This window comes from Elephas maximus, chromosome 2 (assembly GCF_024166365.1).
Source record: "Elephas maximus indicus isolate mEleMax1 chromosome 2, mEleMax1 primary haplotype, whole genome shotgun sequence".
Taxonomy (NCBI): domain Eukaryota; kingdom Metazoa; phylum Chordata; class Mammalia; order Proboscidea; family Elephantidae; genus Elephas; species Elephas maximus.
This window is the reverse complement of record NC_064820.1, coordinates 154,119,954-154,137,153: the sequence shown is the minus strand read 5'-3', so window position 1 is coordinate 154,137,153 and position 17,200 is coordinate 154,119,954. Positions and strand designations below refer to the sequence as shown.

The 17,200-nt window shown below is 44.1% G+C and overlaps 1 protein-coding gene across 7 annotated transcripts in view; it reads right to left on the bottom strand.

Annotated features, from left to right (window-relative positions):
• The window catches only part of LOC126070059 (protocadherin alpha-13), a 252,746-nt gene that overhangs the window by 221,520 nt on the left and 14,026 nt on the right, over positions 1-17,200 (bottom strand). The window contains exons 1-2 of one of the 7 annotated variants that reach the window (XM_049873851.1): positions 12,952-16,099; positions 8,941-9,403 (exon numbers count right to left, since the gene is read on the bottom strand). The exons of 2 other annotated variants lie outside the window; for them this stretch is intronic. In XM_049873851.1, coding sequence (XP_049729808.1) covers positions 9,338-9,403; positions 12,952-15,345 — 2,460 coding nt within the window. In that variant the 5' untranslated portion in view covers positions 15,346-16,099 and the 3' untranslated portion in view covers positions 8,941-9,337. Of the gene's footprint in view, positions 1-302; positions 6,072-6,540; positions 9,404-12,951; positions 16,100-17,200 lie in introns of those variants that run through there. 4 more of the 7 variants (XM_049873845.1, XM_049873842.1, XM_049873844.1 and 1 more) reach the window with 4 other exon arrangements.

Sequence of the window (17,200 nt, the reverse complement as noted above, 5' to 3'; positions counted from 1 at the left end):
AACAACGGATAAATGTAAAGAAAATCCATTACTCCAAATAGTAAAAACGTCATCCAGAAGTGGAAATCACCAATATAAATCTCAGATTTTGATCTAAGGGATAACACGCCCCCAGAAAAAAAGCGAAGCTAACATAAATATGATTTAAAATAATAGATTAGGGTAAATAGATCATTAACACTAAAAAATATAATTGCATACAAAGCTATTAAAAACAAAAGAAAAATGGAAGAACTGCTTAAGTAGATTAACATGAAATTCTGTTTAAAAAAGTGTTGGAAATAAGCTTGTTTTAAACTCACGTTGCCTGGAGAACTGGGACCCTGAGGTAGGCTGGGGCTGAAGGCCATGAGGTCAGTCTTGGGCGGTCCCTCCCCAGAGCAAACCCTCTGCCGCCTCTGCTGCGAGCAGGACCAGCTCCCGACTGCGCTGGAGCACACCAGCGTGGGCTTCCCCGGTCCGCACGCGCCCTCTGTGGGTGGTACCGAGCACCGCAGCGCTGTGTACAGTAGCAGCGTGAGTACCAACAGGCTGGACACTGCGCAAATGGCGATGATCAGATACACGTTGACATCCAACAGCGCCGCCTCTGGGCCCCTGGCGCCTGCTGAAGTCTGTGACGACGTCTTCAGCGCCTGGCCGCTCTCCACTAGCGACACCAGCACCGTGGCTGTGGCTGCCAGCGGCGGCTCCCCGTGGTCCTTCACCACAACCAGCAGGCGTTGTCGTGGCGCATCCGCCTCGTCCAGGGCGCGTGTCGTGCTCACCTCGCCCGTGTACAGACCCACGCGAAACGGGCTGCGCTCACCGCCAGACGCCGGCTGCAGTTCATACGAAAGCCACGCGTTATAGCCGGAGTCTGCGTCCACCGCGCGCACCTTCGCCACCACGTGGCCGGCACCCACAGACCACGGCACCAGCTCGCTCACAGAGCCGCTCACACCGCCTGACCCAGGCGGCAGCAGCGCCGGCGCGTTGTCGTTCTCGTCAAGCACGAACACCTGCAGGGTCACGTTGCTGCCCAGAGGCGGGAAGCCCGAGTCGCGCGCGCTCACCTGAAACTGCAGCAGCTCCAGCTCCTCGTGGTCCAGGGACTGCAGCGCGTACACCTTGCCGCTCTCGGCGTGCACGGATACGTAGCTCGACAGCGCGCGCTCGCCCACCCGCCGCTCCACCAGTGAGTAGGACACCAGCGCGTTCTCCTGAGTGTCCGCGTCGTGTGCCGACACGGTGAAGATGTGGCAGCCTGGCGGGTTGTTCTCCTTCACGAACACGGTGTATTCGGGTTGCTCGAACGCAGGTGCATTGTCGTTCACGTCGGCCACCTCCACGGACAAGCTGACTGTGGCCGACAGGGAAGGCGAGCCCCGGTCCTGTGCTGTCACCACCAGATCATAGGCTGACAGGCTCTCGCGGTCCAGCGGGCTTTCCAGGACTAATGAGTAGTGATTCTTGAAGGTGGACACCAACCTGAAGGGGACTTTCGGTGTCAAGGTGCTGGTTACCTGCCCATTGGCTCCAGAATCGCGGTCAGACACACTAATCAAGGTGATTACTGTACCAGGCTGAGCGTCTTCTGAGATAGGAAGGGACAGAGACGTGATAGTCAACTCTGGAGCATTGTCATTAGCGTCCACAACATCCACCAGAACTGTAGAGTGGCCAGACAATGGCAAGGCGCCTTGATCAGTAACCTGTACACGAACTTTGTAGGCTTTACTCTCTTCAAAATCGATATGTCCTATTACTGTAATTTCCCCAGTTATAGGGTCTATGTGGAACTTGGATTTTATATCCGGAGAAACATCGCTAGAGAATGAGTAAATAATATCCCCATTCAAGCCTTCGTCTAAATCCGAGGCATTTAGTTTAATTACCAACGTTCCTTTAGAAACATTTTCTGGTAATTTCACCTTATAGAGTGTTCTGTCAAAAGTCGGGGCGTTGTCATTGGCGTCAAGCACTGTGATGAGTAACTGAACTGTACCAGTCTGCTCAGGTTTGCCCCCATCAGTGGCCGTGAGCACTAAATAAAGCTCTGGAGCTTCTTCCCTGTCTAAAGACTTCTGTAATACAAGCCCAAGCGGCTTTACCTGTTCCTCATTTATTGGTACGGTCAACGAGAAATACTCATTGGGGCTCAGTCTGTAAGTCAGCTGAGCATTGGTCCCAATATCTGCATCGGACGCGCCCTCTAGCGGAAACCGAGAGTCAAGCAGCCTGGATTCCGGGATAAACAGATTCTTTTGTGTCGCTGGGAACACCGGCGGGTTGTCGTTAATGTCCTTCACCTCCACCTCCACGTGGAAAACCTGCAGCGGCTTGTCCACGATCACCTCCAGGTGGATGCTGCACACCGCGCTCCGCCCGCACAGCTCCTCGCGGTCGATCCGAGAATTCACGAACAAAATGCCGTTCTGCAGATTCACCTCCAGAAGGTCCGCGCGGCCTTTGGACGCCACCCGGAACAGGCGCGGCACCAGCTCGGCCAGCTCCAGCCCCAGGTCCTGCGCGATGCGGCCCACGAAGGTGCCGTGTCTGGCCTCCTCGGGGACCGAGTAGTGGACCTGGCCGCTCCCGGCCTCCCAGGCTGCGAGATTTATATAGAACAGCAGTAGAAGCCGGGCTCCGAGGTCGCCTGGACTGGGAAACACCATCTCAAACTCTTACAGCTTTATGCTAATCATCGAGACTTGTCTAAAATTTGGGGGAATCTCCTTATTCCTTCATTCCAGTCCTGACGTGCTCGCCCTTGCACAGCAGCCGGAAAGTGAAAGAGCGGAGCATCTTGCCAACAGGAAACCGAGGACTTAGTTTTGTCTCGAATATGGGGAATTTCGCGGTGAAGAGCGACATCATGTGGCCCAAACGGTAAGTTCGAAGTACAAAATTAACTTTTTGCCATTAAAATGAAACGTTTTATTTCGAGCTCTGATTTTTTTCTTTGTTGTTAGTAAAGTCTAGGACAATATTTCTCAGGTTTGCTGAAGACATTGTAGGGGACTGAGTTCTTTTGAAAATTTAACATGACCGTAATTATGGCTTCCTCGTGCCTTGAAAAAAACCTTTTATCTTCCTGATTTTTAAATAAAGATAGAAACCAAAGGGACAATAAAGCAAATTATGTCAACAACCCTAAGTTTTAAATTCTTCTGGTCTGGAGTTCAGAAAACTCTCAACATTCCTATATTTAGTATTCTGTGTTAAGAAAACTCCTTGGTTTCTTATCTATAAGGACCCTGGATCTCAACAATCTACCAATGGAAGAGAAACTTAGAAATGTTATTTTTAAGGAGGCAACGAATATAAGGAACTAATTTGGATACATTTCTTAAATAAACAAAACAGTTGAAGGTGTTTGTAATCTTTGAAGAAGTAAGAATCTGTATTAAGTAAATTTTGTGAGAAGCAAATATTCTAAATACAGATATATATATGGTTCCTACGGCTATACCTGTTTGCTCTTTCCACCCTTTCTAAGCTTCGTGTTTTACAAACATCTGCCTGTTTTTACAATCTCAATATGATTTAGATTATTTTGGTTATAAGTTACTTTGTTTGATACATTTTGGTACTCACCATTCATAGTTACAGTAGCCTTAAATCAAGCGTGGGATGTTTTATCCTTTTTAGGTCTACTTAGAAAAGCAAGTTGTCTTGTGAGTTCTACTTCCATCTTCCCAAATGCAAGTAAAATATCTGCATCAGAATTCTAAAGTTTCCCAGGTTTTGTACCTGCTGAAATGGAGTTTGCAATAATTGTTTCTCTCCTGGATGATCCCAATAGCTTTTTATTGTGTCTTCTTGTTCACTGCAATTTCATTCATCCTTCATTTAACCCTTACAGTCATATTCCTGAAAAACAACCTTTATTTATTGGCATCAGCTCAGCACCAGCTTCACACATTTTGGTAGCTTTCCAATGATTTTTGAAGAGAGTAAAAAAATTTTAGTCTAGTATTCAAAGTTATCCAAGCGATTTCCTCATACTACTTTTCCTGCCTTATCTCATATTCTCTCCTATGTGTTAACCAAAGTAGACTAGTCCTTGTTTCCAAGCACATTTGGGATTTTCTGTATACTCATGTTTATTTAAGCTGATGCTCTTCCAAGAATACCTATTGTTCTCAATATTCTCCCAGAGGAAACTTCTCCATTTAAAAACCACTCAAAATATCATGAACCTTGAAGGGATCCTTCAACAAGGGAAATAGGGAGGGACTTCCCTTCAATTCCAATCATACTATGATTTATCTTTCTTGCACCTCTTATAATATTCAGCCTTTCATTAGGGTTATATTTATGTATGACACATATTCTCTATTTATATATGAACTTCTTGAAGTCAAGGACTTGTTAATTCAATGATTCCTGGCATAGTATCCAGGTCTTAGAGACCCACCTAGAAACTATTTTTAAGGTTTGCTCAAGAGTGATGGCTATGGTTCTACTTCCTGAAAAAATAAGCATTTTTTTTAAAAGATTGTTAGATATCACTATCTTTAGAAATGGTGCTCTTTATCAAGTAGTAGACTATAACACACATTGTCACTTTTAAGTATGTGTTTAAGATTATTGTGTACTTCTTTTGAAAAAAAAACAGTAAACACTATTAATGACGTCTGCCATTTCCCAAGAATGGAAAATGAACACATGGGAGCCCAAACCCCAACTTAGGCCTGTGATGTGCCTTGGGAAACTTTAAAGTATGGGAAAACACAGCATTCCTGCTTAAGATAGTCTAAGTTTTCCTGCGAGGAGATGACCAACAAGGTAATTAAAACCATCTTCAGAAAAACATTTAAATGTTTTTTTTGAATCCAAAAACTTATCAACTACCAAAATCTTCATTTGAACTACAACTCTGAAAAACTGATTAAAAATTTTTTTTAATCTGGCACATAGCTTTCAAAATCTTTGAGACATCAAGGATTAATTTGGTAATTATGGACTTGCTAACCAAAAAGCTGGCAGTTTGAATCCACCAGCTGTTCCTTGGAAACCCTATGGGGGAAAGTCTACTCTGTACTATATGGTTACTATGAATCAGAAACTATTACATGGCAACAGGTTTGATTTTTTGGTTTTTATGAAAAACAAATCTTTATGTAAAATGAAGCAACATGGAAGCCATAATGATATCTTTCTGATACTTTAGATTTTCTTTTTCCCTTTCAGAATAATAATGACTAAATTTTATTAAACACTCACTATTTGGAAAACACTGTTATTAAGCACCTTACAAGTATCAACTCACTAAGTACTCAGAATAATTACCTATGATAGGTAGTACTGTTTATCATTCCAGCTTTGTAGGTGGGAAACTTAGAACTGACAGGTTAAGTAATCTATTCAGTGCTATGCAGAATACAATTGGTAGGGGTGGAATTCAATCAAGGGAGAATGACTTCAGAACTCACAACACTTAATTACTACTCTATGCTGTCTTCATGTAAAGAAACAGTGAATATTTAAAAATCATTACACAGCATAGAAAAAAGCATCAATAAAGAACACATAAATTTAGACTAGCACTCTATGAAAAGAACCTCCAATGAAATTCAAACAAATGTAAAAGTTAGAGTCTAAGAGGAAAAGAGATTTTATATGAATTTACTTTTTCAAGGCCCAAATTCCCTTGAATTACTATTTCTCCAGTATTTGGATGTATCTATCATAAACTGGGAAACCCTGGTGGTGTAGTGGTTAAGTGCTACGGCTGCTAACCAAGAATTCGGCAGTTCAAATCCACCAGGTGTTCCTTGGAAACTCTATGGGGCGGTTCTACTCTGTCCTATAGAGTCGCTATGAGTCGGAATCGACTCGACGGCCGTGGGTTTGGTTTGGGTTTTTATCATAAACTGGGCAACACCCATTGGTGAAACAAGGGTATTAAAAGAGCATAAAATCTCCCCCACTAAACCCAATCAGAAACATTCAGTCTGATAACTACTATTCTGTCCTTTATCCCTAAATGAATTTTAAAAAGCAACAATAAATGAACATTAGCGTCTCTTGGGATCATCAGACCAAAAGACGAGTTTAGAAAATAAGTTATGAAGTGCAGAGTTTGTATAAAACATTGATAAATTGAACATGTTGGCTAAACAAAAGTCATCCACGGATAAAACTTGAAAAGGAAAGTGATAAGGTGGTTGAAATGTCAATATATTCAAAAATGGATAAATGCAAAATAATTCTCCTGAAACTCAAGTGCGAAGAAACGAAAATTTGAGATAATTACTCAAGAAAAATTACCTCTACCTATGCTAATAAAGCATAAGCCATAAGGGCATTTATTCAAGGAAAGTTTGAGATTGAAAACAGAAAACGTGACGTGTAGGATGTGGTTAATAAAGTCTGATTCCACTTAAATTATAACATACCAGTGAGATTTGAATAATGAACACAAATATAACTAAAAGATATAAATACTTTGCAATTATCCTAAAATACTTAGATGAGGAAAAAATTGACCTAGGAGAAAGAATTGTGAAAATTCCAAATAAATAATTGTTAAGTATGAAAATTCACACTTACTCTGGCACAATGATCCTCATTTAAATCTTGATGCTCGCCCATATCTGCTGCAACAGGACATGGCGGAAGGCTGGGGCTGAAGGCCATGAGGTCAGTCTTGGGCGGCCCCTCCCCAGAGCACACCTTCTGCCTCCTCTGCTGCGAGTACGACCAGGTCCCCACCGCGCTGGAGCACACCAGCGTGGGCTTCTCCGGCCCGCACGCTCCCTCTGTGGGCGGCACCGAGCACCGCAGCACGGTGTACAGCAGCAGCGTGAGCACTAACAGGCTGGACACTGCACAGATGGCAATGATCAGGTACACATTGATATCCACCAGCGCCACCTCCGGGCCGGCGGAACCCGACGACTCCCGTGACGACGTCTTCAGTGCCTGGCCACTATCTACCAGCGACACCAGCACGGTGGCCGTGGCTACCAGAGGCGGCTCCCCGTGGTCCCTCACCAGCACCAGCAGGCGCTGTCGTGGCGCGTCCACCTCATCCAGTGCGCGCGTTGTGCTCACCTCGCCCGTGTACAGACCCACGCGGAACGGGCTGCGCTCACCGCCTGATGCCGGCTGCAGCTCATACGACAGCCATGCGTTGTAGCCCGAGTCGGCGTCCACTGCACGCACCTTCGCCACCACGTGGCCTGCACCCAACGACCTTGACACCAGCTCGCTCACTGCGCCGCCCACGCCACCCGACCCAGACGGCAGCAGCTTCGGCGTGTTGTCGTTCTCGTCCAGCACGAACACCTGCAGAGTCACGTTGCTGCCCAGAGGCGGGAAGCCCGAGTCGCGCGCGCTCACCTGGAACTGCAGCAGCTCCAGCTCCTCGTGGTCCAGCGGCTGCAGCGCGTACACCTTGCCGCTCTCGGCATGCACCGACACGTAGCTCGATAGCGTGCGCTCGCCCACCCGCCGCTCCACCAGTGAGTAGGACACCAGCGCGTTCTCCTGCGAGTCCGCGTCGCGCGCTGACACCGTGAATATGTGGTAGCCCGGTGGGTTGTTCTCCTTCACGAACACGGTGTACTCTGGCTGTGCAAACGCAGGCGCGTTGTCATTCACGTCAGCCACCTCCACGGACACGCTGGTTGTGGCCGACAGGGACGGTAAACCCCCATCCCGTGCTGTCACCACCAAATCATAGGTTGACACATTTTCACGGTCCAGGGCACTCTTTAACACCAGAGTGTAGTAATTCTTGAATGTGGACAAAAGTTTGAATGGGACATGGGGCGCCAGAGAACAGGTCACCTGCCCATTATCACCAGAGTCCAGATCAGACACTCTGATCAGGGCAATGACAGTACCCAGCTCAGCGTCCTCTGGGACAGGCAAGGATACCGAAGTTAATGCAATCTGAGGGGCATTATCATTTTTATCCAAAACTTTCACCAAAACGGTGCAATGACCTGCCATCGGTGGGTGACCTTTGTCCGTAGCGTCAATGCGGATTTCATACAAATTTCTTTGTTCAAAATCCAAATTCCCTTGAATTACTATTACTCCAGTATTTGAATCTATGCTAAACTGGGCAAAAACCATGGATGAAACAAGGCTATTAAATGAGTACGAAATTTCCTTATTCACTCCTTCATCCCGATCAGAAGCATTAAGTCTGATAACTACTGTTCCATTGTCAGAGTTTTCGAATATTCTCACTTCATATTCAGATTGTTCGAAACAGGGAGCATTATCGTTCACATCCAGCACGGTGACGAGCAGCTGAACAGTGCCGGTGAGCTCAGGTTTGCCTCCGTCGGTGGCCGTCAGGAGTAAGTTATGTTCGGGTATTTCCTCTCTGTCCAAAGACTTCCTTAACACAAGCCCAATCTGTTTAATATCATCGCTGTTTCTTTTCACGTCTAGCGCGAAGTATTCGCTGGAACTGAGTTTATAAGTTAAGATGGAATTTGAGCCAACATCGGCATCAGACGCGCCCTCCAGTGGAAACAGAGAATCTGGCAACCTAGATTCGTAAATCCGCACTCTTTGTTCCTTTACCGGGAACACCGGCGGGTTGTCGTTAATGTCCTTCACCACCACCTCCACGTGGAAAACCTGCAGCGGCTTGTCCACGATCACCTCCAGGTGGATGCTGCACACCGCGCTCCGCCCGCACAGCTCCTCGCGGTCGATCCGAGAATTCACGAACAAAATGCCGTTCTGCAGATTCACCTCCAGAAGGTCCGCGCGGCCTTTGGACGCCACCCGGAACAGGCGCGGCACCAGCTCGGCCAGCTCCAGCCCCAGGTCCTGCGCGATGCGGCCCACGAAGGTGCCGTGTTTGGCCTCCTCGGGGACCGAGTAGTGGACCTGGCCGCTCCCGGCCTCCCAGGCTGCGAGGAGCAGAAGCGGAAGCAGCAGGCGCCGGGTTCCGAGGCCGCCTCCCCAGGAAAAACGCATCGTGAGCACTCACTGTGTTGTTCTGATTAAGGGATCTTTTCTCAACGTCAAGGGAAATCTTCTGACTGGTCAGTTCAACGCTGCTACATCCTCCATTCTTCAACACTCAGATGGTGGCTGCCCCTCCTTTTCCAGTGAGAATAAAAGGAATTTTTATTTTTCTCTCGGATCTATTTTATGGAGGAGAGCGACATCATGTGGCCCCAAACGGTATCGATTCTTGAAATCCATGTTCTACTGTAAGTTTTAATTTACTTTCAGCTTTTCTGCACACTGTTAACGTCGTTGGAGAACAGCACCATATTTTGTACAAACAAGGTGCACATTTTGAACCACGACTGGGTGTGAATCTTAGTTTTGCCACAAAGGGCAACTTTTACTACAATGGAAAAACATGCAAGTTTTAAGTATTTACAAAGATCCAACTGTAGTGTTGATTAGGTAAGCTCATGACAGATTCCTTGTGTTCCTAAGAATGACAAAAGGTTGTCATTAATGATGACACTGTCTTTATTCTTGGATCCCGTATCCCGTATTCCTGTTTTTGAAAACTTGAGAGAACCAATCTTTAGAGAACCTCTGGTCCCAAGAATAAGCCATTGAAAGGGAAATACGTGAATGTTTGAAAAAGGAATGAAAGATCATCAGCATTTAATTGAACATTTTTCTTAAGTCATCTAAGGGCAAAGAAGCTTTAACAAAGAAGTAGAAAGTTGTAGTAAGTAGATTGTGTGGAAATTATTCCAAATAAGTTTGTTCACTGGAACCCATTTACCTTCTATGAGCAAGGTTGGTATTTTCATTTTGTCTGTTGAATGCCTTATGGTTTATAAACAGCTAACTGTTCTCCAGTCTGTAATATGCCTAAACTTCTATTTTCTCCTACAGTGCTTATACATTGTATTCAAACTGAATAATCTCCTGTTGCAAAGAACTTTTTTTCATAAAGCAAACATACTCATTTCATCTCTTGCCTAACAAATACCCATCATTTCCAAACTCTTCACAAAACAATTGTCCCCATTTTATAACCATTTTAAACTTCCCTGACCCATGAAGTCTTTCATGACCAAACCAACTGGGCAGGCATCTTTACCTTCTTTTATGTACAGTAGAACCTAGATTGAATCACTTGGGCCTTTTATTCGTTTCTCTTTTGTAGACATTTGGGTATATATGACCTATCCTCCTTTTTTGTTACATAATTTTTTTACAGGGAAGAGTTGGTTCTTAATATTTTAATAGCTCAGAAGTACTTATCTAATATTTGCAGAATATTTACCCAATAGAAGTTGTTTTGGTTCTCTTCAACTGTCTAATAAAATTAATTTATGGTGGTAACATAGCTAGTCCTGACCCCACTGAGGATTAATGAGTCATTTGAGAAAAATTTCCAATAGTAAATAAGGTTAGATCTCTATAAGAAAGGATGCTCTAGAGACACTTAAAATGTCAGGAAAATACGATGTCTCAGCAGCCTCTATAATTTTGTAGACATACAAAAATATTTTCTTTAGACATTCCCTTAATTAATACATATTTCAATTTCCAATTTGAAAACCTGAGTTTTAGCTTCATTTTCATTCCAGTTCAAGGCAGGCACGATCTTTTCGACACCCTGTGTTTTAATGGGCAATGAAGACTTCCCAATAAACACAGTAAACACACTTAATATAGAAGAATGCAATGGTGGCCATCTTCTAGCTTGCTTTGCCTCTAATGGTCATAAGTCTCTTTCCCCTCTATTTCTCTAAAACAAAAAAAAAAAATCAATATAGTGAAATACCTTTAGGCTCTCTGTACGAAGAGCCACACCCACCAAAAAAAAATTCTGAATCAAAACATAAATCAGAGTACTTTAACTGTTTCAGGGCTCAAGTTGCAGATTTGTACAAAACAATGATAGGTGTCAAACACACTGGAAGAAAGTGAACAGGACTCCCTATCCATTCACTTTATTTTTCAAAATAATCAAATGCATAAATGAGAGATGCAACAGAATGGGAAAGTATATTTATTTGGCACCTAATCAGTTTTTTTTTTAATCAGTATTCAAGGAGCCCTGGTGGCCCAATGGTTAAGTGTTCTGTTGGCGGTTTGTACCCACCCAGCAGCACCATGGGAAAAAGTGCTGGCAATCTGCTTCTATAAATATTACAGCCAAAAAAAAAAAAAAAAAACCTTATGGGCAGTTCTAATCTATCCTATAGGGTCATTATGAGTTGGAATTGACTCAAGGGCACTCAGCAACAACAATCAATATTCACTTGGTACAACAGCAGTACATTTCTAAAGAGAAGAAACTCAAAGTCTTCAAAATGTCTTGTTAGTCGAAAGTCTTGCTAGTCAAGAATTTCAAGAACAGAGCTAGATTTGAAGATCAAAGTCCCCATATCCTGGTGTACTTACTGCATGACTAATCGAATCGATGGCAGTGGGTGGGGTGGGGAACATTACTAGACAGGGTGGTATTCAGAAGAATGTCACCAGTGGTGACATTGATATGTCGAACTTATCTGACATTAAAAAAAAAAAAAAGCTGGTTGCCATTGAGTCAATTCTGACTCACAGCAACCCTATAGGAAAGAGTAGAACTGTCCTGTTCCAAGGAGTGACCGGTGGATTATAACTACTGACCTTTGTTTAGCAGCCAAACTCCTAAAACTGCAAAACCAGGGCTCATTATTTGACACACACACACACAAAAAAAAACCAAACCCATTGCCTTAGAGTTGATTCTGAGTCATAGCGATCCTATAGGACAGGGTAGAACTGACCCATAGAGTTTCCAAGCAGCGCCTGGTGGATTGGAACTGCTGACCTTTTGGTTAGCAGCCCTAACACTTAACCACTATACCACCAGGGTTTCCTATTTGACACAAGCATCCTTAATGTTGTATGCAAAGAGGTTAATGACTAATACATTTTTCTAGTAGGCTAGATAGTATTATTCTCAACATATTATCAGGATGAAAATAATCCTTAACATGATTAAAATATTCTTAACTGAAGAATATTTTCTAAATGATGATTTACTATTACATTTTGATTTACTATTGATTTTTTCAAGGCTCACCAAAAAAAGTAGTGAGAAACTGATGATGGGCAAAGATGCAATTCTAAAAGCAATAAAATGATTACTCTGGATTTAAAAAAAACACAATTGTAAAAAAATAAACAGTATTGCAAGATGAGAGCACAGGCTTCAAACAAATCATATTCAAGTAGAAAAGGGAGACTGATACCTAAGATAAGTGAATAAGAAAGTAAAAAAGACTTTGTAAAAGACAAAAACTAATATTTGTAAGTGAAGGCGTAAAAGCATAACAAAAGGGAGTGTTGAGTATTTAGGATTAACTCATAAAATGGGCCACTGACATTTGGACTATCTATGGAGTCGCTGTGAGTTGGAATTGGCTCCAGGGCAGTGAGTTTAACATCATGTAGGAAGCCCAAATAAAAAGTGGCAAAAGCTATTGCGCCATTGTGTAGGTATTATCTGTACCTGTAGCTTTTGAGACGATTGCAACTCATAATGACCCTATAGGACAGAGTAGAACTGCCCCATAAGGTTTCCAAGGATTGGCTGGTGGATTTCAACAGCGGACATTTTGGTTAGCAGTCAAGCTCTTAACACTGCGCCACTAGGGCTCCATTGCGTAGGTATTAGTGTACCGAAATTCTGAGGAATTCTCTAAACAATGAAAGTCATCCAAGAAAGAAATTCAGGTTTGTACCCAAACTTTTAACAATTACATAATTCTACTACACCATCTACTTATGACCAAAAAAAAAAAAAAAAAAACCTACAAGTGTGGATCTACTTATTGCTCATTTTGGTTTAAAAGTATTAGTCACAAGAAATCCAAAGACTTCAATCACAAAAGCAATAGCTGAAAAACTCCAATTACTGTAAACAGAAGAGTAATATAATAACTATTAAATGCTTTCAAATGGGGTGAAGATATTAGAGATATAAAAAGTGACTTTTTGGAAGAATATGGAAAAGTTACTCACTTTGGAAGAAAGATCACTATCCACAGCCAGCTGCTCATCTGTACCCCCGCTAACTGGACACGGTGGGAGGCTGGGGCTGAAGGCCATAAGGTCGGTCTTGGGCGGCCCCTCCCCAGAGCACACCCTCTGCCGCCTCTGCTGCGAGTAGGACCAGGTCCCCACCGCGCTGGAGAACACCAGCGTGGGCTTCCCCGGCCCGCACGCTCCCTCTGTGGGCGGCGCCGAGCACCGCAGCGCGGTGTACAGCAGCAGCGTGAGCACCAACAGGCTGGACACTGCGCAGATGGCGATGATCAGGTACACGTTGACATCCACCAGCGCCGTCTCTCGGCCCGTGGAGCCCAGCGACGCCCGCGACGATGTCCTTAGTGCCTGGCCGCTCTCCACTAGCGACACCAGCACGGTGGCCGTGGCCGTCAGCGGCGGTTCCCCGTGGTCCTTCACCAGCACCAACAGGCGCTGTTGTGGGGCATCAGCCTCGTCCAGGACGCGCGTCGTGCTCACCTCGCCTGTGTACAGACCCACGCGGAACGGGCTGCGCGCGCTGTCCGCCGCTGGCTGAACCTCATACGACAGCCACGCATTGTAGCCCGAGTCAGCGTCCACCGCGCGCACCTTCGCCACCACGTGGCCCGCACCCACTGACCGCGGCACCAGCTCGCTCACCGCTTGGATCACACCGCCTGACCCAGGCGGTAGCAGCGCCGGCGCGTTGTCGTTCTCATCAAGCACAAACACCTGCAGCGTTACGTTGCTGCCCAGAGGCGGGAAGCCCGAGTCGCGCGCGCTCACCTGGAACTGCAGCAGCTCCAGCTCCTCATGGTCCAGCGGCTGCAGCACGTACACCTTGCCGCTCTCAGCGTGCACGGACACGTAGCTCGACAGCGCGCGCTCGCCCACCCTCCGCTCCACCAGCGAGTAGGACACCAGCGCGTTCTCCTGCGCGTCCGCGTCGCGCGCTGACACCGTGAAGATGTGGCAGCCTGGCGGGTTGTTCTCCTTCAGGAACACCATGTACTCTGGCTGTGCAAACGCAGGCGCGTTGTCATTCACGTCGGCCACCTCCACGGACACGCTGGAGGTGGCCAACAGAGAAGGCGTGCCCCCGTCCCATGCAGACACCACCAGCGCGTAGGCCGACTTGTTTTCGCGGTCCAAGGCGCTGTCGAGTACCAGAGAGTAATAATTCTTGAAGGTGGACACCAACTTGAAGGGGACACGAGGCGTCAGAGAGCAGGTTACCTGCCCGTTTACACCGGAGTCGCGGTCGGACACGCTGATCAGGGCGATGACGGTGCCGAGTGGAGCATCTTCAGATACAGGTAGCGATAGTGATTTGATAACCAGCTCAGGTACATTATCATTGGTGTCCACAATTTCCAATAGAACAGTGCAGTGATCTGCCATTGGGGGATTTCCTTTATCTGTTGCTTCTACCTGAATTTCATATGACTTTGTTTCCTCAAAATCTATGTTACCCTTTACACTGATGTGTCCATTAACCGGATCTAAGTGGAATTTGGACAGAATATCTGCTGACGTGTCTGTATTGAAAGAATATACAATGTCCTTATTTACGCCTTCATCCAAATCAGAAGCATTAACAGTCACTGCCAGGGTACCATTTGGTGCATTTTCAAATAATCTCACTTTGTAGACCATCTTCTCAAATGCTGGGGCGTTGTCGTTTACATCTAGCACAGTGATTTTCAGTTGAGTTGTGCCAGTGAGCTCTGGTTTCCCACTGTCAACTGCTGTTATTACTAAATGATGCTCAGGAGTTTCCTCTCGGTTTAGAAGTTTTTTCAACACAAGTCCAGGAGATTTCGTCTCTTCATCATTTCTTTTAACCTCCAAGGTAAAATACTCATTGGAGTTGAGCCGGTAGGTCAACAAAGAATTCGATCCGATATCTGCATCTGATGCGCCCTCTAGCGGAAACCGAGAACTAAGCGGCCTGGATTCGTAAATAAACAGATTTTTTACTGCCACTGGAAAAATCGGGGGATTGTCGTTAATGTCCCTCACCTCCACCTCCACGTGGAAAACCTGCAGCGGCTTGTCCACGATCACCTCCAGGTGGATGCTGCACACCGCGCTCCGCCCGCACAGCTCCTCGCGGTCGATCCGAGAATTCACGAACAAAATGCCGTTCTGCAGATTCACCTCCAGAAGGTCCGCGCGGCCTTTGGACGCCACCCGGAACAGGCGCGGCACCAGCTCGGCCAGCTCCAGCCCCAGGTCCTGCGCGATGCGGCCCACGAAGGTGCCGTGTTTGGCCTCCTCGGGGACCGAGTAGTGGACCTGGCCGCTCCCGGCCTCCCAGGCTGCGAGGAGCAGCAGCGACAGCAGCAGGCTCCGGGTTTCCAGATCTCCTCGCCAGGAAAACACCATTGCAAGACTTTTTCAAATATTGGGTCACTCTAATATTTATCCAAAATTAGAAAAACAAGGAGTTTCTTATTCTTCATTTCTTGACTCTCCTTACCGTACCGTATGTCAGAGATGGTGAGGAAAACAGCATCTGAGTACGTATTGCACGCTGTATTTCTTTTGTGGAGAAAGACCTTGTGGTGGACAGCGACATCATGTGGTTAAATGAGTAAGTATTAAATAAATGGCATTTCACTTCTTTCCCTTTTCTTGGACCTTTCGGCGCAAGCTTTTAATTTTCACGTGTAATGTCCTTCAAGCAGTCCTCAAAGTCTTTATTTTTTTAAATCAAAATACATCCTTAAAACTTTTACACTGATTCAGCTCTTTCAGTTATGCCAATTGATGACATAACTAATAGTTATAACAGTAGTGGATATCTATTGGAAACGTTTCCCATGCGACAGGCACCATTCTTTTTGTTTTAATGAGATTATCCCATTAATTCTCACAACCCTCTGAGAAAGGTATTAATATTATTCACTTTTACAAATAAGAAAATGGAAATACATGAAGATTAAGTAACTTTAAAACATTAATTGACCATTTTTAGGTAGGATCCTATCAGGCTTGAGATGCCAAGCTTTAAACCAGTTGGCCTTCAAGGCTACATTTTATAGAAAAATTATTTCTTTGAGGTTTGTGGCTATCAAAAGTTAGAGACACTGAAGTATTTGTAAAATGTGTATACATAGACACACACACACATTTTATGTAATAAATACTACACTATTATTATGGGAATTGTCAATTTAAAATATGTTTACTTAAATTTAATAATCAGTTGAGTGTCTATAAATAATTCCTGTGTCCTTTATTCAAGAACCATATCCTTGTTGGCTGTCTTAGCTGTTATTTGTATAAAGATATCAGAAACCAGTCTTCTACGCTGCAGTTCTTTAGTGGGGGTTTTTTTTTTTTTTTGGCTGCATGACAATATTGTATGATTTGGATATCTGTTACATTCCCATTACACCAAAGAAGATTATATTCATTTTTTAATTTTCCATACCATTGATACTTTTGAATTTACCCGAATATGCTAAAATGTTACATATGAAATAACGGTAGCATTTTTTTTTCTTATTCTGGATCATCTCTATTCTGGATGAATTTCTGAATTCCAGTTCCTTTAAAAGTTGTTACTTGAAAGCATTGGTGATTTAACCAACCAGTGAAGACAGAAACGTAACTTTGGACCATAAGTCAATATCCAACATATGTAAGACTAGGCAAGGAAATATTCTCAAGAGCTCTGGGAATACAGTGAGAGGCATGAGTTCTTTGACCAACTGGAAGTGGCATAAAGGAAATTCATGAGAAGATGTTGAATTTAGGGAGGTAAGAGAATGCCCCAATTTTTGTCTATAGCCAGACCTTTTTTAAAAATGAAATTAAACGCATGATCTAAGTATTAGTAGAAAAGTTTTCATATCAGTATTTTTTTTTCTGTGCACTCATTGAGTGCAAGCCAGGACTGCATCTTATTCATTTTTATCTTCATGTTTAGAGTAAAATACATTACCAGTTAATGTTTTAATAAATAAGTGAATATTTTAAATTAACTTTCTCAAGTAAGGTAAGTAAAGAAGTGATTTACACTAATGATGTTTCTTCATATTAAACATAATCAAGTTTATTTAATTTCTAATTGATTCTACTGTACTAGTTCATGAAGAACAGCTAAGTAAACACTTAAAAAATAATTTCCAAAAGGTATGGATCTAGGAAATAATTATAGACATCAATATGCCAGTTAACACTTTGATGACTTTACAGTTTATTGTAAAACTACATATTTCATGACATTTAAGGA